At 37.5% G+C, this 22,066-nt stretch overlaps 1 protein-coding gene across 6 annotated transcripts in view; it reads left to right on the top strand.

Annotated features, from left to right (window-relative positions):
• Positions 1–21,240, top strand: part of PMS1 (PMS1 homolog 1, mismatch repair system component) — a 43,598-nt gene extending 22,358 nt beyond the window's left edge. For 5 of the 6 annotated variants that reach the window (XM_088058500.1, XM_014259088.2, XM_088058502.1 and 2 more), the window contains 7 exons: positions 2,049–2,171; positions 3,309–3,452; positions 4,654–5,549; positions 9,501–9,956; positions 10,511–10,638; positions 18,899–19,059; positions 20,818–21,240. In XM_088058500.1, coding sequence (XP_087914626.1) covers positions 2,049–2,171; positions 3,309–3,452; positions 4,654–5,549; positions 9,501–9,956; positions 10,511–10,638; positions 18,899–19,059; positions 20,818–21,009 — 2,100 coding nt within the window. In that variant the 3' untranslated portion in view covers positions 21,010–21,240. The remainder of the gene's footprint in view (positions 1–2,048; positions 2,172–3,308; positions 3,453–4,653; positions 5,550–9,500; positions 9,957–10,510; positions 10,639–18,898; positions 19,060–20,817) is intronic. The other variant, XM_088058501.1, reaches the window with a different exon arrangement.
• The last annotated feature ends 826 nt before the right edge of the window (positions 21,241–22,066 follow it).

Below are 22,066 nucleotides of genomic sequence, written 5' to 3'. Positions count from 1 at the left end.
CTTGTAAAATAAAAAGAAAACCAAGAAAATAAAGAACTAAACTACTTTTTTCAAGTACAAGACAGTATTTACACTTTTCAGATCCCCAGTCTTGTAAGTTTAATTGGGCTGAAAACTTTCACACAGGAAGTTTCCCTAGTGTCTTCTTTTCCTATGAAAGTTAAGTTTAGCAGCTACAAATGCCACTGGGAGAAAGATAAGTATAAAAAAAGGCATTCTGCTGTCCACCCATCATGGATATATTTTAATGTATATGTAAGTTGTGGTTTTTATTATTTTGGAAACAGTTGATCTAGTATGAAATCAAAGTTTCATTAATATTTTCCAGTCTCTGTAATTTTGTCTTCATACTTCATATACTTTCATATATGAAAATTCTATTACAACTAGTATTATAAATTGTAGGTAACTTTTAATGAGCATACTGGTATTCTGCATGGCTGTAAATAGTAACAGCAGTCAGCCATTTCTAAATCGGGCAACTTGTTAAATGAGTTATTTAGAGATTTTCAGTTTTGCTTTAATGTTTTCTGTATATAAAGATATTGTTGAAGAGAAAGAGTTGTACAGATATTTGTGAATTAGAAAAAGAGCTTGAAGTGTAGAGGAGGAATATTGAGGGAGGATGGGCTAAAGTTGCAGAATAAAATCTAGAAGTGGTGCATGTTGTTTTCTGATAATCATCCAACAGATACTTGACACCTCTTTAATTTGACCAGTGGTGTTTGGTTCTGTGCGACGTTGCTGACCAGAACACGCCAGCTTTAGCACAGAATGCTTGGTACAAGGTCAGGAGGGAATAAGGGAGCACATGAGCAGATAGCTGTGTGACGTAGATGAATGGGAAGGGTAGGCCAAATCCCATGGATCTTAAATTCCATTTCAAATGCATGATAATTTGGATTTTAGTAAATACAAGGGGTTCTGCCAAAAGCAGAGCTTATGAGGACTCGTTTCTGTGTTCAGTAATCCACCCTGCTACCAGAACATTCTCCAGACTTTCTCACATCTCCAAAATCTCCATACTCATGCTGTCCCAGTGTTCCTTCACCTGTTAGTTTGGCCAAGTGGAGAAGGGCAGTGTGTGGGGCAGGATGAGGGCTGTGCAGGATGTCAGTTCTTGCATGTTACTGGCTCCTGGCTTTTGAAAAGTTACAATTGCCTTTTCTTTAGTAAAGTCATTATCTTGAGGCTGTTCTCTCCAAACAGCTGTCAGTTATCACGGGACTTGTGGAAATACATCTTTGGGATTTCTGCTTCTTTATCAGATTGATTTGAAATCCATCCAATAGTTTCAAAGTTGCCTTGTGGGGGAGAGGTGGAAGAAATGGGACAAGCAGCACGAGTCATCAGCCTTATTTTGACCTGAAAAACCTGTTAAAGAATCTCAACAGAAAAATCTTAAAACTTGGAGTTCATGTTAGGTACACAAATCATGTGCTGTTTCCAAGGCTCCCTGGCAGTGCTGTGCTCACAGGTTCTGCTGCAGCCTGTGAATCGTGGGTGCTCAGCACTCTTGAGAGTCAGATGATTTGGATACAGGTGGCGTAGGTAAATTTAGGTGCCCTGAATAAATGCCCTATGACAAGCTATTTAAGGTGCTCTGTATGTAGAAAGGAAGGGATTGTGTGTTTTGGGCTTTCCCTGTAGGGGTGGTTCACTGCTGCCCTGGCCAGGTTGGGCAGCACTCTGTGCCTTTTTGGCTTGGACAGGGCTTAGGTGGCAACCCCGTAGTCAGCAAACCAAGAACTGCTGGCCTGGCTCTCCACAGCCTCAGCTCCAGCTAGCATCCTGCTGCAACTGGCAGTCCAGATGGGAAATATGTCAATAAATTGATCAAGGGAAATAAATACAAACCCATCTTTCTCTGCCTCTTTTTTTTTTCCTAACTGCCTTTATCTTTGTATATTGTACAAAGATAAAGAAGCAGTGTATGCATTTGAATTAATTGGACTCCTGTACAGTTTTGTTTTACTATCTCACCTCTATAAAAAAACATTTTGGGTTCTTTAAAAGACTTTTGCACTGTATTTGTTTTATCATTGCAGATAAATCTTTCTGGATTTCTCCCAAAAGCTGAGTCAGACAGTTCTTTGACAAGCCTTTCAAGTTCAGAAAGGAGTTTCATTTTTATAAATAATCGTCCAGTTCTTCAGAAGGAAATACTGAAGGTAACATCCTCTAGCTTTTAATTCAAGGAGAAGAAATGTGATTTCTTTGAGGACAGAGACACCTAAGCAATCTGCAACTTTTTTCCCCTCATGAAATAATTAAGAGTATTACAGGTGAAAATACGAGCATTCACAACAGAAACCGCTTCCAGAAGTCTGACGCTGCTGGTGCCTCAGTTCTATTGCATTTGCTGCAGTCAGACCACAGAGCTGGAGGCTGTGGTTTTGGCTATTTAACAGAATTAATTTCAGATGCTCTATGCAAGATAACAGAATAGTTGATTCATTGTATTAGCCTGTAGAAATCACCTGTGCAATTTCCTATAGGGGAACTTTATGTAGTTTCTTATACGAGAATTCTTCTGTAAAACAGTTTTGATTTTGTCCACTTCCAGCTGTGGGCTTATCAAGCAAACACCCATGATTTCCCTTTAAATTTGTGTGTGCATTGGGTAGAAATGAAAGTGATAGTGCAGCAGCATTGGCTACAGCTAGGCATTGTGTAGGCAGAATTTGATACTCTTGGGTTTCTCTCACTACTGAACCTTGCAGCACTTCACTTGGAGCAGCCTTGCTGTCCTAATCCTTGTCATCGCCAGGGAAGAAAATCATGCTCATGTCAAAGTGTTCCTGCAGGTTTTAAAGTGGACAGGACACAATGGTAGTTTTCAATTGACAGGCAAAGCTTTGTAGATGTAAACTCTGAACTTATGTTGGTATGTTAAATACTGAATGAGGGTAATCCATCTCCATGCATGATTTTATGTGCCTGGCTCTTCTGGGAGTTCAAAGCTTAGCTTGAATCCCATGATAGAGATGGCTCCTTAACATGAGCAAGGAAGCCTGTATTCAAAGTGGGATTCAGCATTCAAAGTAAAAATACAGTGCCCTACTTGGAAAATAGGCTATATATCACTTTTGCCTCCATGCTATGAAGGCATGGAAACCACCAGGAACTGCCCTTTTGGAGATGATTCTGGCATGCATGTGTATGAGGACCTTCTAAGCTTTTCTTTAACTTGAAAAACCGACAAAACTAGCAAATCAGTTATGCTTTATAATGTCAGATTTTGTTTCTATGCATTTTTGTCTATTTTATTGCCTTTACTGACATCTCTTTATTAAATCAATCTCTAGTTAATTCGACAGTACTACAGTCAGGTGACACAAAAGGACTGTACTCGTTTATATCCTGTTTTCTTTTTGAGTATTACTGTACCTGCCTCTGCTGTGGATGTGAATATAACACCTGATAAAACACAAGTTTTGCTGCATTATAAGGTAATTAAGGTTTTACTCTAGTTTTGAGTTCTGAATCTTTATATAAGCATAATAAGGGCCTTGGGACTACCAGAATGTTCAAACATAAACACTGTTACTGTTACTGGATTTTTGGGGGTTTTTTTAGTTACAGGACAGCTTGCCTTTGTCAGAGCACTGTATTGATCAAAAAGTACTGAACAGGCTAACTAGGGGATTCTTCAAAATTAGTTTCCCAGTTCATTTAAAAGATTTTGATGCTGTCACATATATGCATGTACCACTTTGGTTTCAAATGGCTTTACAGTGAGAGAAGCTAAGTGGAATTGATCCTGTATAAATCTCATGCTTAACTTTATACTGAAACCAAGTAATCACTATTTAAACACCACCATTAAGGTGAGTGTCGGCAGGAGGGGAGTTCATTTCTCATCAAAGCACTATTTTGTCATTATGTGTATAGATTATTGACAACATCAATTAACTGCCACAGAAATTAGAAAGATTGCATTAGTGGTTATTAATGTGCTTACTCAAAGTGAATATAGGTAGTGACACCACTATTTTAATCCTCTCCTTCATAAAAACCTTTTGTATTTGTCTGTGTTACTCTTGTAAATGTACTGCCTGTTAAGGGTCACTTGTATGAAAATTAATACAGCATTTTTACGTTTGATCTAGTTTTCCTTTGGCATAAGAAAGAAGGTTGGAGTTTCTTTTCTCTCTTTTTTTCTTTTTTAAATTTATTTCTATTTTTTAGGGGTTTGGGTTTTTTATCTTGCTCATTTCCATCAGTTGGTGCAAAGTTGATTTGGAAACATGCACCATAAAAGCACCTACACAAGCACATTCACGTGAAATTGGATGTTGCTGGTGCACCAGCTTTGGCTGTAAACTTCTAGCTCCTTATTAGGTAGGAATAACTTTACCTAATACTGGTTTAGGAAGTTAAAACCCTGTTACAAAGAAATCATTTAATTGGTTTTGTGATATCAGAGTAAACTAAAGAAGCAGAATACATGTCACAAAATATTTGAGGCTGAAAGTGTCCAGTTCAGAGTCTTTTGAAATGTGTGAACAACTGAAATGCAATAATCTGTCCAGATTTGTCTAAAAATTATTCCTAATAAGAGCACTTTGCATAATGTTCTGTATTCTTGGTATCTGGGAGTTGCATTTTCAGGTGCACTCCTGTGTGTGTATTTTCTTCCTTTTTTTCCAGGAATCCGTCTTACTTGCAGTTGAAAATGTGTTGAAATCACTGTATGGGCCACTACCTGCTGCAGTCCCTGGTGAAAGTAATAAAACAGATGTTACCTCAGAAGACATGTTTGTTCATAGAACAGACCAAACAGATGTGGCTGTTAATGAAATGGGACCATCTGGAAATGATGAGCTACATGCTCATACTTCATTCCTTTCACTCAGCAGTGATGTGCAAAACTGTCAAGCAGGAAAAAACGCAGAGATCTGCTTAAATCATCAGACATTTAGTGGTGATAATGTACACAGTCGCCTAGACAAAAGCGAGGTTTCTAAGAGTGATGCCTTTCCAGACAGTTCCTTAAATTTATTGCGTGAGGAGGAACAGAATGGACAGAATATGGCTGATATTCAAAGTAATAGTGTTCCTGTGGACCCTGAGTCTAAAAAAGCCAACGAGCAGCTTTTGATTTCTGATAATATTGACAAAATAGATAAAAATGAGGAAGCCTTAGTCCCTAAGGACCTACCTGAAATCTCTGCTGATAGCCGGAGTATGGGAAATGCATTTAAAGACTGTCTGGGAGATAAGCTGGAACCTGTTAAGATCTTGATTCCTGAAGTTGGAGGGACAACTAATGAGCGAAAGGAATATACTGTTGAAAAAAGCTATGATCCACAAAGCTCTAATCAAAGCATAAAGAAAAAAAATTTGATAAGTGAAAAATTTGGACGTGTGACAGCTTATGACTTAATTAATAGCAGAATAATAAAGAAACCAAAGTCTGCATTTGAATTTTTCACACATGAATGTCGTCCAAAATTGATAAATGATAATCCAAAGACCAGCATGAATGACATCCTGCTGACAATTGAAGAGCAGTGGAAGAATTTGAATGAAGAAGAAAAACAGAAGTAAGTTTGGTCTGTGTCTTGCTTCTGAATCTGGAAACTACCAGAAAGTCACTTGTAATGAATTTAAAAAATTGTAACATTCCAGTTATTTATGAAAAAATAGATAATATTTTTTGGCTTCTCAGGATCAGAATCACTCTTGTGAATTGTGTTTTGCTGTGTGCAGTTGTGCACTCATGATTGGAATTATTAGTTTTGCCACTGTGCTGTGCAGCAGTTAGATTAAGGACAGCAGTAGTTAGGAACAGTTCTGCTGAACTCTTTGAATCCTACAAACTTGTAAGGGCAGCCTTTACTGTAGCACTCCCAATGCACTGTCCTTGAAAACCAGCCGAGTGATGGATGAGGCACTGTAGAGTTCTTCAGAGATTTTTCAACTTTATTGCTATAAAGTGAGAATTATTTTTTAGGAACTTTGGTACTTGAACATTGGCTAAATTCCATTCCACTAAATTTCATTTGTTCATTTAGGCTGCCTCACAATTGTATTTGCAAAACCCAATCAAATGACACAAGGAATTACTTTTTCCCTTAAACAGCTATTCCAGAGCTGGTTCAGGGACTGTAGCACAGTCTGAATTTTAATCTGTTTCAAACAAGACCAAGTCTTCCTGGGTTGCAGTCTGAATAACTAAATTCCATATTTTTCTAAAGTGAATTGTCACTGAGTTTTTGAAATCTGCAAGAAAAGGAAATACTTTAATAAGCCATCTGCATTGTTCTGAATGTCAGCTATGTCAGTGTTAAGTGGAACCTTTTTACTTATCTTCTGGTTTGCCTAATTTAAAGTTTACTTTGCAAACAACATGCCATGGTCAGAAACCCATATATGTGAGAAAGTGGTTTGTCCATCTCTGCATAAGCAGAAATATTAATGTAATAGTAGAAATCTACTCCAATTATATTCATGGTTTTGATGAAATGAAACAAAAGGTTCTGCCAGCTGCTTCAGAAAATTTTAATTTGCTCTGCTTTAGCTTTTGAGATTTCATGGTTGCTTTCCTGGTACAACTGTTATGTTAAAGAGTGTGCCTACAGATTAACTTTGCATTAGTTCAGGAAAGAGACCTCTCTGGTAATCAAATTTTCCTTATATGTAGGATTGAATGCAATATATTATACACAGTGTATATGTATTTTCCTTATATGTAGGATTGAATCCCATGGCTGTTGAAGGAAATGAAGAATTCACCACTACTTGTATCTATAGATACCAGCTTTATATCTGTAGATACCTTTCTACATTTATGATCTTAAAATTGCCTCAGAGGATAGCAAATAGGAATTGTAACATAGACATATAAAACAGAAACACGGGCAACTTTTCCTGCAGAGCAGCAGCCCAGAAGGACTTGTGGCAGAGAACATAAGTCTTGCCTCCAGGTACTCTGGATAAATTGGGCCACCTAGAGGTAAAAACATACGTAAATCCATCAGGGCAGCCGAGTGCCACAGCTCTACTTCATGCATCCTTGCTGGCACAACCCCACATTTTCTGAGCTCCAGTCCTCCATCCTTCTGTGATAAAGTCCTGCCTTGTGCAATGAGTGTGCATGGTTTCAGCATCTCTGTTTCTCTCTGTGGCCCCTCCATCAGGTCTAAATTAATTTAAATCCCTTTTGGGAGTAGTACAAGCACCAGATGTCTTGTAGTGACACAGGATGGCCTTTTCAAAACAAGCCAGCATTTATTACACAACCGGAATGTCAAATGTTACGGTCTTTAGGTTATAATAGAGGAGGAAAGCTCTGTGCATGTCCATGCTGGCAGCATCACATATCCCCCTGCTTTGCAAAGGGTTTCATTCCTTGCAGTCACTCGGTTCTTACTTAATACAGTTTGCATGTGTTGCTGGCCTTAATGTTTCCTGCATATCAGGCTCAGGTGGGAGTGGGAGAAATCCCTCCAAGTGCCATAACAGTGGCAGGAGTAGTTACCCTGAAGGTGTAGGAAAGGTTCAAAGCTACATACGTTGTCATGGGACTAACAAATCACCTTGTCAGCACTCTGCAGTAATTCTTCATGAGTAGATTTGTACCTTGGGAGAAACTTTTTCAGGTAGCGTGGTCTTTGCTGTCAGAGTTTGCAACAAATACTCACATTCAGATTATTTGTCTTATAAGGGCTGAGAGACAAATATTGAAAGGATTTTTTTAGTATGCAGTTATTTTGTTTGGATTTATATTGCAAAGGGGAAAGAATATATCATGGGTCCATTTTTCTAGTTAAACCAAAGCTGCCTTTGAAAGTAGTCTTCATTCTAGTCTTCCACTCTCTGCTTACATCCATTTCTGCAAGTTTTCTTGGCTTTACGTTTTGTAGCATCAGAAAAGGATCCTGAATTTGCAGTTTTAATTCACAAAGCAGAGAAATGCTGTTCTTGTAGCACTTGTTAATTATATGTTCCTCTTTGGAAGGATTTTCAGAAAGGCAAAGTTGTTCTCTCATGGTTTGTAAATATGCAGTTTTTCTTTGGTTCTGGGCAAATCACTGATATTGATGTGTATGAATTTGGAAGATGCTCACAGTCAAAGTTTGTAAGACTAGAATTTTTCTGGTGGTAGCTTGACAAGCAAGCAGGACTTGCATTTTGGATTATCAGTGATCACTGAAGGCTTAGTTCTCTTACACTTAAGTATTTTTCTACATTACAGATAGGTCTATTCAAAACAAAGTATTTATTGATCTGGTCAAAGCTGTAAATGAATTTGGGATTAAAAAAAAATTCTGTTCAAGTGATGTCGTCCATTCATTTTAAAAGCAGCAGATGTTTTTTATCTTAATGTTTGCTCCATATTTTCTAGGACGTGATTTATTGCAAGAAACTATTTAAGCTGACTTTTTTAGTTAACTAAATATTGGTACCATATGTGAATGCTAGCACATCATAATTAATTGCAAATGGTGACCCTTTTGTTGACCTTAATTTTCCAGCGTGCATACACATAATTGAATCAAACTGTTCCAGCAAGTAGCAATAAATAAATATGACCAGCTAAAATACTTATTTCCAATACTAACATATGATAGTACTACTTTTTTTTGGTTTTGTTTTAATTGAAGATTAGACTGGTTTGAATTACCTTCTAGAATTCAGAATATCAAGTAAGGGCAAAAATAGGGAGTTCAGCAAATCATACCCTTTGCTTTCAGAAAAGTAAAATTCATATGCAGTAGACAAGCATAAACTTGGGACCTATAAAAGTTTAGTTATCTCCCTGACATTTATAAACTCATTAAGAATCCATTCATGTTGTAGAGGTTTAGTATGTAGTAATGTTTTAACCATTTAGACAGCATTTAGGAGTAGTTTTTTATTGACTGTTTTTGGAAAACTGGTAAGATTGATTATTACTTACAGAATTCTGTGATAATCATACATATTCTGTATTTTTAACACTTTATATGGCTAATTTTAGGCCATTTGAAATCAGATATGCTTTTATTAAGTAAGGCCTGGTGCTTGGGAAATTAATCAAGCTCCAAAGTCCTGCCACCCCCATGGCCTCCCCTAGAAGGCTGTAGAGCTCTAGAAGTTTAAATTACTTTGTGAATTGAGCTGGATGTGCCTTTGACAAAAAACTCCTTCCAAAACTCTGTATTTGATTGCAAATTAAACAACAGACTGAGGTGAAAAGAATCTTGCTGTAGATCTTTATATGATGCACTGTATTCCTTACAGTAATAGTTCCTCCCCCTAACAGTAATTGAGGTTTTGCTGGCTGTCTTGATGAAGGAAAATCTCCAGCTTTTGTTCAAGGTGTGATGTAATAGAGGCACAGTGACCATCTCCATGGCAGTGGGCAGCATATTGATGTGGGTACCTGAATGGACCGTGGATGTGGTTCTTGGCTGTTGAAATGGTTACCTTTCCTTCTGCTTTAGTGTGTTAGTGGCTGGGATTTGGAGATTTTTGTCTGCTGATGCTACTGGTTTGTTTTCTCCTCTAAGTTATAAAATGAAAGCCACTAAGGACCAGGAACGGTACAACAGAGAGGTCAAGAAAGCCAATGCACAGCCAATGCACCGACCGGCAAAGGAGGCAGAAAAACACAAATCCAAGCTAAAGAATGCTGCATCTGACCAGCAGAAGCTTGACAAGATATTTCATGACCAGATTGAAAAGAAGGGGAAAATGGAACAGCCTGTGAAAATTGTGAGAGTGCCTTTTTCTCTGAGTTTGTGTAGACGTCACCTTCAGAGACAAGAGAGAAATGCTTCAGATGAACACGAGCTTTTCCTGATCCGTCGTCAGAGTTTTCCTGATGTCTGGATATTTGCTACTGAAAAAAATGTAAAGTTGCTGAATCCATATAGATTGGAAGAGGCCCTGCTATGTAAGAGATTATTGGTGAACCATAAGCTTCCAGCACAGAAACTGGACAATCCAATTGTGTTAACAGACAGGTATAGTACTATTGAGGAAAAATGTGTATGTTACTTAAAACATCATTTGATAATTATTTATCAAATAAACTCTGAACTCTGGCAAGGCCCTGTTTGCTAATGCTGTGCTCATTTGTGCGCTCACTTAGCTATTAAAACAGATTTTTGGTTCTTATTCTTTTTATTCTTGAAGTAATGAGCACGCTTCGTCTTATTCTAATTTAAATAACTATGATTTTTGACCAGTTTAATTGGTAGTGCACCAAATACAAATTTCCTCCCCCAGAAGAAAATTAAATGCTCCACATTTTCACAATTTCACTGTAGCTGACTTTCCCCCAAGAATTAGGGAATGGCTGATAGAATTATTGTTACTGTATGCCTAAGCTCAGTCCCTCACTAAGATAAGAGAATAGTTCTCATTTTGTTTCTTTAAACAAATTGCTTTTCCAAAATGCTTTTAAAAATCTCGATCACTCCTTATCATTTGCTACCTTTTTCTGTGGTTTTTACATACTTGTAATTTTCACATAAGGGATGTTGTTTTTTTAACACTTTGAGGATTTTTTTTCCAGTCTTATTGGTGGATCTCAGTATATGGCTGCTCTTTATAAAATGCAGAAGAACCAGAGTTTCCATGGATCATGTTATTTGTCAGATCCAAGGCTTGTGGCAAATGGATTCCAGATAAAAGTGATAGAAGGTATGATGGTTTTAAAATCTATTAGTTACATTGGAGTATGTTTCTTATGATTTAGTTATTTAAATTATATTTAACGTGGATCATGTTATTTTGCATCACCTTGTCTTTTAAAGCACTAGCATTCTGCTTTCCTTAACATTGAGATTTTATTTCTTGGCAAAGAATGTAATCTTTCACACAGAACATTGAGTAATGGAAACTGATGCCTGAACAGAAAACTTTAATAGTATTTCAAAGAATGCTCTGAAATCCATGTTTTCCTCACTGCTTTCTTCTTTTCTCAAAATGCTCAATGGCCATATCCTTAATTGCAGTTCTAACATAATTTAGATTAAACTGGTAAGAATTCCTTAGCCCAGGCACCTTCTGCAGGTATGTGCTTTAGCTGATTACTCCTGTACTGCTGAGCAGTTAAGGAGGTCCAGTAAGGAGCTGGGTCCTGGTTAATGTCATTCTTTTCTATTAAAATTGTAACCCAGAGCCCAAAGGGGCCAGCAAGGAGATGGTCAGAGGATTGCCGTACCTTTTGTCAGGAAATGAAGGAGGTTTTGAAGGAATATGCTTTCCAGTATTTCAGTATAATGTCTGTTGATCACAGAATAAATGCATTTCATCTAAGATTCTTCTACTTTATCAAGAAAGCTCAAATATTTTTACATCTTTCTGAAAAACAATTTCCAGGGATGTGTTGGAAACACAGAGGTGACCCACTATTGGTTCTGCAGATCACGAATTCTGTAGCAGAATTCTAAGAAAAGCAAGCGTCTTTGGGGGTAGCACCTAGCTGACAGCTCAGGGAAAAGATTGGCCATAAGAGCTGTTAGAAATGCTATAGCTTCATGTGTTACAGATCCCCACATATGTACAGTGATGACAGATGTACTGTAACATATGGGATCTTTTAAGGGTAGGTACAAAAAAGGGATGTAGACCAACTCCTTCACTCAGAGCCTGGCTCTTGTGAAGAACAGAGCCAAAGCTGTTTTCCTTACTAAATCATGCACAGCAAAAACAAGGAAACTTCTTTCTGACAGACTAATAAATACATAAATATCAACACCTTAGTAGAAGAGGTGTTGGTATTAATCATAATAATAATCGTGGAGTGAATAATTGGGGAAATAATGCATGTACTGTAAGAGGCAGCTCTTACATTTTTTATTCAGACAAGCAGATCAAAAGCTGAGGAGTTCTATGATATGTCCCTAGGAAAATATGGGAGAGGGGGATTGTGGCTTAACAGTTTTGCTCACCAACTTTTTTTTTTTTTTACCTGCTGAAATTCTAAGTTTGTTCAAAATCTAGTTAAATGTAAACTTGATGTGAATAAATCAAATGTGAAAATTTGAAGACAATTCATTTTTCATCCTGAGTGAAGAGTTTAATTTCTAGTTTATTTCAGCAACAGAGAGTTTGCTGACCAGTCTTGTAGTACTGCAGATGTGTCAGGTTTAACCCCAGCCAGCAGCTCAGTCCTGCACAGCCACTCATTCACTCCTGACTCAGCAGGATGGGGGATAGAATTGAAAGGGTAAAAGTGAGAAAACTTCTGGGCTGAGATATAAAGACAGTTTAACAGGTAAAGCAGAAGTTGTGTACAGAAATGAAACAAAAAAAGGAAAATTCACTGTTTCACATGAGCAGGCAGGTGTTCAGCTCTCTCCAGAAAAGCTGGGCTCCATCCCATGTAATGGTGATTTGGGAGGACAAACATCATCACACCACCCCGCTTCCTTCTCCATCCCCCAGCTCTATGTGTGGAGCTTGATGCCACATGGTCTGGAATGTCCCTTTGGTCAGCTGGGGTCAGCTGCCCAGCTGTGTCCCCTCCCAGCTCCTTGTGCACCCCCAGCCTCCTCACTGGTGGGGTGGGGTGAAGAGCAGAAAGAACCTTGATGCTGTGTTAGCCCTGCTCAGCTACAACAAAAACTTCCCTGTATTACCAACACTGTTGCCTGCACGAATCCAAAACAGCCCCATACTAGCAACTCTGAACAAAATTGGCTGTCTTGGCCAAAACCAAATTGGAAACTACTTTCAAGATGGCTTGTTTAGTTTAAGAGCAGCATTGTAACACTATAATAGCAAAAGACTTGACACAGTAACTGGGAAGTAGTCTTCTCATCCTATGTTCCTCAGATGTAAATTCAAGGAAATGAAATCTCAAGGAAACTGTTCACCTTTCATTTACAGTTAGTGAAAGTGCTTTGTATGCACTGTGGAGGTTGATGAACCTTAGGAATAGCCTGGTAAAGAATGGGAATCTAATTCAGTTCTTTGTCCCACTCTTCTATTTTAACTACTTGAGTGAAAATTTAATAACATCTGAGTCTTGTCAGTCATGTTTATAAGCTTCTGCTGATGACATTACAGCAGTTACAACCTCTTTTATTAAAAGAGCATACCTCTGCAGATGAAGATAGAAATACCAGCAAGCAAATGGAATTTCTCCCAGCTTTTTTCCAGTTGACCCAAGGATTTCTACTTATGACTTAATCAATTTTTCTCCTCTATTTCTTAAACTTGTCCCTGAAATCTTCTACAAATACTTATTAGAGTTGATTTTTTAGACATGGGTATTATTTTTTAACATTCTTAATGTGTCCTTCTGTGGAATTTCACTATGAAGTTTAAGGTTATTTAATTCATAGGTTCTTGTATAATCTTTACAGAAAGGAACCTGCATACCTGGAGTGATTTGTCCCACTTAGACCTGAGTATTCTGTAGAATTTCTCAGATCTGAGAAAACCAGTTTGTTTGACTTTAGAAAGTTTGTTTCATAAACGTCTTTCACAATCCTTATAGAACCATTACTTTTTTTCACTGTCTATATTCAGTGTTTCTTTTTGTGGGATTTTTGAAATTCAGACACATCCTGAAAGAGAGGCATTCTGATGTTTTTGAACTAGAATTTTCTTCAGAAAAGTTTTGTTTCTTCAAGATATATCGTTAATTTTTGGGGCCAGAGGTTCCTACTTTGCATGGTGGATGGTAAAGTGACAGCTTGCTGTGAAGTGGTCCTAGAATGGAAATGTGCCATTAACCTGTGGTAATTGTAGAGTTTCTCCTTAGCAGCATCCATAGGAGCACACCACAACCCCATTCTCTGTGCACACCACCTTTGTAACTATTTTTTTCCTAACTTTTTGGGTTAATTAGATCAGTCCTAATATTTGCTGTTTTTAACTAAACTGAACTATCAACTCTTTCTCTCTGTCAGGGTCCACTGCAACACATTCAGAAGTCTGTGTTTTCCTCTGGGACTTCAGCCCTAATATGGTCATAATAGATAACTCCTTTCTGACTGCTGATTGATTTCTCATTAATAGACACTTATTAGCACTTGTTAGTATGCATGGCTTCCTTTTTCATCCTGAGTGAAGAGCTTTATTTTCTGTAATAGAAAGTTTTTCTGACGGAGAGATCCTCTTACATCACAAGCAGATTGATTGGTTGATTGATTTCTTAAGATTTTAATTTCAACGTGCATTTCTGGTAATTTCTTCCTGCAAAGGAGTGATATTTCTGGTAATTTCTTCTTGCAAAATAACAAGCCTTTCTGTTGATCCATGCAAATAAGTCTGTGATGCCGTCATTAGCTCTAAGGTACCTCCCAAAACATGTGCAAAGGAAATTTAGCTGCTCCAATTCAACATTCAGCAGTTTTAGTCATAGGAGAGGCTTTCCTTGACCCATAGCGGTCTCTGAAGAGGTCAGTCAGTCCAGTAGTTTGCATTGATTATTTGTTTAAATCTCTACAGATATTCTTCTACCAAAGAAGAAGAGGACCCAGAGTATTACTGCTCATTACCATATATTAAGTCTACTCATTATACCGATACTAATTTGGAACATCGGACCTCTTGCCTTTGGTATTGTGCACCCCACTAGGACAGTTTCCTAGATGACTGTAACAATTTAAATTTAAATATAGGACCATAGGTTTATTCCTTATTTTCTTATGGAGTTGGGGTGTTTTACAGAACTGACTGCTTATTTATTAAAGAAACCCCATAGCAGCTGCCTTGATTTGGAATGTGACCAGTAATTCCTCTGTTGCATTAGGCTTGCATCTCAACTTATCTTTTTTTAAAATGCTTCTTTGCAGTTCAGAATCTTAGCTTCTGTCAACTTGTGGCACAGAGGGGCTTTTTATGAAGATTTTCATTCTTGTGGTTTCTTACTTGAAAAACAACCCATCCATGAAGTATTAAATTTTCCTTATTTGGATGACATGCTAGGGGCAGTGTCATTCATAGGATAAAAAATGAGGCATTCATTAATCTTGCATTAATCTTGGGATTAATACTCAGAAATTGAATCTTATTCCCTTGCAGTGCTTGGAATTCATAGAAATACAACTCTGTTCTTTAATGACCAATACCTTTTAATTAGTGGGGTGGTTCTGAGCTTTAATTTACCAGGAGTCTTTCTCGCAGGCCTTCCTCTGAACCCCATGGCACCATTTGGCACTGGATACTCTACTCTTGGTAGATTTTTGAAAGGTCTAATTAGCTGTTTTCCTCCTGACAAGAATTCAGTTCCACACGGAGTTTTATTCTTGTTCTGCCATTTTGGTGGGAAAACTGTTTAAACATCTGTATTTTCACAAATGTACCTTTGGATGTTAATTTTTGCAAAAGTGTGGGAGTTAGAGGTCTTACTTGCAAATTGTTTCATTTAAAGATAAGTCTGCCTTTTGAATGTGCTCATGCTAGAAGACAGAAAGGCAATCTACCTTTACTCTCTTCAGAGACTCTCTATGACTGCAACCAAAGTTGTTCCAAGCATCCTACACTTTGGAAGTGCCCCCTCTGCTTCATGTTTTTGGTAGGCTAAGATCTTTGTATTGTCTTCCTGATTCCCTTAATATTAACTGCTCATCAGTCTAAGGAGTTTTCAACTAGATTTTTCTCTGGATAGCTCACAGTGAAAAACATGTTGTGAAATAGCCAAGAAAACACTTCTTGCTGTCAGTGTGTCAGTTAGGCAAAATCAATGGTTTCTTTGTGGAATGTGCCAGTTGTTGTAATTTGCAAAGCTGTGACGCTGAGCTCCAGTCTGTCTTCCACTGCCCTCCCACCCCCTCATGTTCTGGCCTTACTGAGGCTCCAAGTGATGCTACCTTTGGGAGAGCAGTCTGTTTGCTTTTACTTAATAAAGCAAATTACTTAATACTCAGTGTTCTGGGACCTGCCAGGCATTTGTTTGCTCACAGTGACCCCTATGTGCAGGGAACATTTCAAGAAGTAAGATGGATTACTTTCTGTCCAATTCTTCTTAAGATGTGTTTATTATATGTGCCTTCACTGCACATCTGTCTGTTTGCCTTTGGGAAAGGCCTAGAGGGAGATGGAATTCTTGACTGGAGAGGGACTGACACCAAGGAGCACACCTTAGCTGGTATTGTATCAATGCTGGGTCTTAGGCTATGCTCTAAGGCAGGCTTTTAGGGTAGAATTGTCTGCCTCATGTAGTCAACATGAGTATGTACAAAGGTGCTTATAAGGCCTCAAAGAGCAGTAGTAGGTAAATAACCCATTGTTCTTGGCGATATAAAGTGCCTTAGCTCTTGTAACCCACCAGTGGAAAACCATGCTGCAATTTTATTTCTGTTTGATTTTGACCATAGTCTGGGAGATAGACAGTGTTATGGTGTCACGTAATCTAGGTGGCAGCTGGAAGGGAACAGATTTTCCTGGCCATCAAGAAGGAGTTATCCAAAGATGATTGTAAGTGCTTTGTTTGGAAGGGAGAAAGAGGAAATTTGTAACAATGAGAAATCCACATTTTTACTCATTTGAAAGCTAGTTTATTTGTTCATGGAAATACTTCCCTTGGAAGTTGCAAAGTATTTCAGAGAAGCTACCATGGCAACTGTTTCAGGTCTGCTGTTTGAATACTCAAAAATCTTAATATATATTTTGTCAAAAATTTACAAGTACACTGAGGCCTGGACATCTGCTTATATCATCAAGTGTTGCCAATACCAGAGTTCCTGCAGAGACCTGCAGATAAATACTTGTTAATCAGCATGCAAATGGGCTGCATTGCAGTTTAAAGAATGTTAAAAGGATAATGTCCACAAACAGAAATACTAGAGAAATAAACCTCCCTTAGCCAGGGTTTGTATTGTTTGTTCTTACATTAAACTCTTTCAAGCCTGCTTTGACTTTCAGATGAAAGAGAAAAATGGTGAAGTCAAATCTGGCTGTCAAAATTTGAAGATGGAACAATGGCTAGTGGTGAAGCTGAAGAGTATATGAAAAAATGTTTTGCAAATCCAGAACCTCACTTGTTCATAAAATTTTAAAAGGAGGAACAGGAAATAAAAGTTTCTAAACATAATGTCTAAATACTTGAAACTTAAAAAAAATTTGTGTCCTGTCTTTGGTAGCAAATAGAGGGGTATTGAAAGGTTTTCAAATAGACTGTGTTCTAATTTTAGAGAGAAAGCAGCATAATCAAATGGTCTGGAATAGTTCCTCAAATCTAATCTGTAATTAAATCTAATATAGGACAAAAATTAAGAGAAAAGAGCTGAAGGAGATTTTAAAAAGAGCCTTTATCTTTTCCTCCTGTCCCTTACTGACAGGCTTGCCCATGGGGAAATATTAGCATAGTATATAATCTTTTCTTACCTTTATATCTGACAAACTTTCATATAATTTAACATTTTGCCTTAAGCTGAATCCTAACACGGGTTTGCAGTATTATATAAAAATATGTCTCTGCTTGCTGGCCGTGATTAGGGGAAGGCAGCTTGAAAAAGAGAAGGAAGACAAAGCTGGGTGAAAAATGAAATAAAGTTTCAGATGTTTAATACATTGCTGGAAGGTTATGTGATTTTTGGGGGGTGGGGGATGAGGGGCTGTTTCCTATATTGAATTCCCACTGGTCAAAGTATCTCATACCATGAAACTTAAAAAGGCCCAAGAGCATTATGTACCTAGTGACACACCCATATTTAGGAAAAGTTTCAACCTGCACAGTTATCCTGTTCATCTCTGCTCTTGTTTAATGACTGTCAAATAAACAGTGCCTGGACATGGATAATTCAGCTTCATTCTGCCAGCTAATGAAAGTATGTTTTGTTGACTCATGTTGCATATGTATTTTCTGTCACTTCTGAAATATTTCATATTGTTGTTTGGATTAGGAACAGGAATTGTCCCTTGTGACAGTTCGTTAGTTTAATCCACCTTGAAGCTATCTATTTGTCTCCAAGTCTTTTGACTTTACAAAAGCCATTTGTGACTTGAGCTGAAGGTAATTTATCCTACCTGGAGCCATTACACAAGAGTGGATTTATTTTCATTAGTAATAGAATTTTTCTGTGCTGTCTGTGTCAAAGTTTGTACTTATTAGACTTGTAGTGTAAGAAAAGGGAAGCTAGCTGTGCAGGTTGAGCTGAGGTTTCTGTGCTCCCAACATGAATGAGTAGGTAGTCTGAAGGACTGAATGAGAATGTGTGAGCTTGACCACCAGAGAACTTGCTTCTAACTGGGAATGGAAAAAAAAATTGCTGTACAGGAAAAACTTCAATCAATTTTTTTTCCTGTAATGTGAATAAGATGGGAAATAGTATTGACCTTAATGCTTGAATAGATACTCGGTTAGAAAGGCTGTTTAATTTTTTATTCATAATTCTTACTCAGAGTGTTACCTGCTCCAGCAGTGATAACATATGAATGATAATATGAAGTCAGTCACAGAGCCTCTAGTTCTATGGGTTTGAGTTTTTCTTCAGATGTGGTAGGAGAAAAAACTGCTTTTTATTTCAGTAGAATCTGAATTTGTTATGATAACATTTGAACTCTACAGATGTTTAAACCTGTTATGTAGGAAATAGTGCCAACACAGTTTTAATTTTTTTCAAATGAAACTGTGTCTTATTGCTAGCTTCAACTTCAATTTTATGTATGTTTAATTAAAGGCACAGAAGCTTTAATTAAACATACATAAAGTTGAGCTGCACTCAAGACTGGGAATGCTGCAAATGTTTTAAGCATTAAACAGTGCCAGCTAGGATTTGGATTAATGTAAGCTGAGACATTTGTGATGTGAATAAACACACATCATCATAATGAAACATTGTGCAAATAAATGCTTTTCATTCCAAGGGAGGAACAAAATAGTTTCCTAATTGTATTGGACTAAAGCACTAAATGACTTTGCAGCAGTTTAATTTTCTGTGAATTGCTATAGAATAGAAACTAAAGCAGTGCATGAATTTCTGTTTTGTTTTTGTATTTTCAGGTGTTACGGCTGCAGAAAGTCATCTGGAAATAGAAGGGATGGCAAATTGTCTGCCATATTACGGAATTTCTGATTTGAAAGAAATTCTGAATGCAGTTGTTAACAGAAATGCAAAGGAAGTATATGAATGTAGGCCTCTCAAAGTGATAAATTACTTGGAGGTGAGACAGAAGCTTTCTTTTAGTACTAGCCAGCTAAACTTGTAATAATTCCTGAAACAGCTTGAAAATCTTTCTTCAGCTTTGTGTTTTAATTAATTTCATTGTATTCTAAACAGAAGTTGTTCTCTTTTCTTGAAAAAGGGAGTATCATATCCTCTCCAAGTTGTGCGTTCCTTACCAAAATACTTCCATCAGACATACCCAAAAGTAGTCACTCAGTGTGTTACAGCACATGCCAAAAGCTGATGTTCACAAAGTGTTTCCTCTGTAAGGCACTTTTCAGACTAGAAAGGCATTTCTGCATGTTAGGATACAAAACTGCCAGAGAATGGCAGTGACTCATGTTAATATTTTTTTGTGCAAATAAATAAATTGTCCATCCAGAGACAGTAACGGCATGACATTTCAGAGACAGCTAATAGATGTGATACCAGTTAAAACTGGAGTAACCAAGAGTAATAGTAATCACTTCTTGTCTAGCTGTTTCACTAATGCTCTTTAATACCAATTCTCTTCAAAAAGGTTACCAAAATATATGTAAAGTCTCTTCTTATTTAAGCATTTATAACATGCCTTCCTGAATCAGGTTACTTCAAACTGGGACATAGGCACATACTTACACAGTTATGTGTTTTATCTTTTAAGCATTATTACACAAATCTTTCCCTTTTGGGGGTAGTAAGCTGCCTCTGCAGCAAGTGATTCTGTTGTGTACAGTAGAACCACTCTCATGCACTAAGGAAAAAAGCTTAAAGAAGGGGTAAATTGAGTGTTGAGACAGGAATGGTTTGTAAAAAAGCCCAGACAGCTATAAAAGTTGTTACTCAGAAATAAGTGCTGAATTCTTTGACCATTCTGGGAGGTAAACACTGGAAGTGCCATTCACTGTCATGTTCAGAATCACAACTTCAGTCATTCATTTCATGTTTGAGCAGGCAGCATGTCTGCAGCTTTTGCTGTCAGTTGATAGATGCAGAAGAAAGAATAGGGTAAAGGTTGAAGCAGCAGCCTTCCAGGGTATAAAACAGACCACAGTGATCTTTTTCTCACTTGGAGGAGTGGGAGAAAATCTCAGACAAAGAACATGAGATAATTTAGATGAAATCATTATGAATGGTGCTCAGGTTTATACAGGAGGGAGGTTGTGTGCCACATACATTTCTGTCTAGGCAACATGACTTAAGTCCAGAAGAGAAGGCAGTGGCAGGAAAGCCCATCTTGGAGGAGGAAACAAAACTTCTTTTTGAAGTTCCTTAGTTCTTTGAGGGTGGGTGCTTTAATAGTCCTTCCTGCCTTCTAAGTGAATACAGCAGGCCATAGTAAAAAAAATGAATCTATGAAGTTTTGCTAATTTTGAAGTTTTTCAAATTTTACTTACTGACTGCTGAATTAATTTATGATATTTCTAAAGTTTGTGGTGTGAAATTTGTCTTGTGAACTGGTAAACATGTACAGCTGATGCTGGTGACAACAGGAAGTAAGAAACATAAAGCATCTTGCAAAAGTTAAAAGGGTGCAAACATAACCGGGGGACTGATCATACATGCCTCCATTGTAGAAATGTCATGAACTGACCAGTAAGAAGATATGTTTAAAGTTATGTTTAGATTTCTGAGGTTTGGAATATTTAGCAGCAGAAAAGAATGACCTTTAAGTAGTGAGTGCTTAATTCCTGCTTTCTGGTAGCCCCAGGATAAAGTGCTAAAAAGCGGTCCTTTAAAACTATTGGTGTTTTGGTTTTGTTCTTCCTTTCCACAGGGAGAAGCAGTACGTTTAGCTCGGCAGCTGCCCTTACATTTGTCAAAAGAAGATGTGCAAAACACAATTTACAGGATGAAGCAACAGCTTGGAAGGGAAAATAAAGGCTGTGTTCATGGTCGTCCTTTTTTTCATCACTTAACAGATATTCCAGAAGTTGACAAGCACAACTCCATGGAAATTATTCAGTAAATGGAACATTTTGTTTGGGGTCATACTTCTCTTGCTTAATTTTGATCACTGCTCTGTAATTTCAGTATGTTTTGTGCAAAGCTTTTGTAAAATGACTTTTCATTGTTACATGTTCACCTCTTAAAGACTTTATTTAAATAAAAATGCTACTTGAAAACTGGAAATAAATGCTGTAGAGAAACAACTCACCACTATTTTTTTAAAAAGAATTTATTAAAGAAATGTTCTCAACTTGTTTCCTCCTTCTCTTATTGCTGCAGGTTTAAGAAATACCAGTATGTCAGAATTTTTTAGATGTGAAGTGGTTAGAAGTTGCTTTCAACAGAGCATGGCAAAGTTTATTATACTAAGGACATCAGCTGTTAATTTTCGAAGGAATGCCAGATAGCTGTAAGTATTTAAATATGGCATTGCCATATGCAGTTATTATAGTTAGACTTCTGTGATGTTGTATTTCTATTTGAAAATTCTAATCTCATGTAAATTAGTATTGGCAGTGTCCAATCTCCAAAAATTCTACACTTACAGAAGTGTGGCTCTTAATAGTATAGTACAAAAGTTTAAAAACTTCAGATCAACAAAACCTGGCCAGTTATTTGAGATCAGAAGTGGATGTGAGTCACAGGAGCACAGGTTAGCACTGAAATCAGGTGCCCATGCATGTTGATTGGTGCAGTGCTATACACAAACTGTTTGGGGGTGGGAAACATAAACTGTCCTCCCTCAGGCAGAATGTGGCATAACTAGGGCATAGTCTGCTATATAGAGAGCTACTGATTTTGGTAAACTGGTTCATTCTCTTTCTACCAGAACACAATGTTTACTTCTCTATTTCAAGTAGTGGCCTACTTCTGTAAACCTACTCCCCTAGGCCTTCTGTGCACAGCAGATGCCTTGTCTCTGGAAGAGTATGGTTTTAAAGTTCGATGCTCACCTGAAAATTCCTGTCCATGCCCAGCTGTTGTTTGCAAACCTTGGCACTATGAAAACGTGGTGGTAGGACCTAGCTTTGTAGTGTTTCTGTGGCTGCTGGGTAAATGGTTGAAGGTTGTTAAAT

The sequence above is a fragment of the Pseudopodoces humilis genome, chromosome 8, assembly GCF_049639895.1.
Source record: "Pseudopodoces humilis isolate 2021_Gansu_Grassland_sample_001 chromosome 8, ASM4963989v1, whole genome shotgun sequence".
NCBI classification, from domain to species: Eukaryota; Metazoa; Chordata; class Aves; order Passeriformes; family Paridae; genus Pseudopodoces; species Pseudopodoces humilis.
The sequence above is the reverse complement of the archived record's forward strand: the minus strand, read 5'-3'. Positions and strand labels throughout refer to the sequence as shown.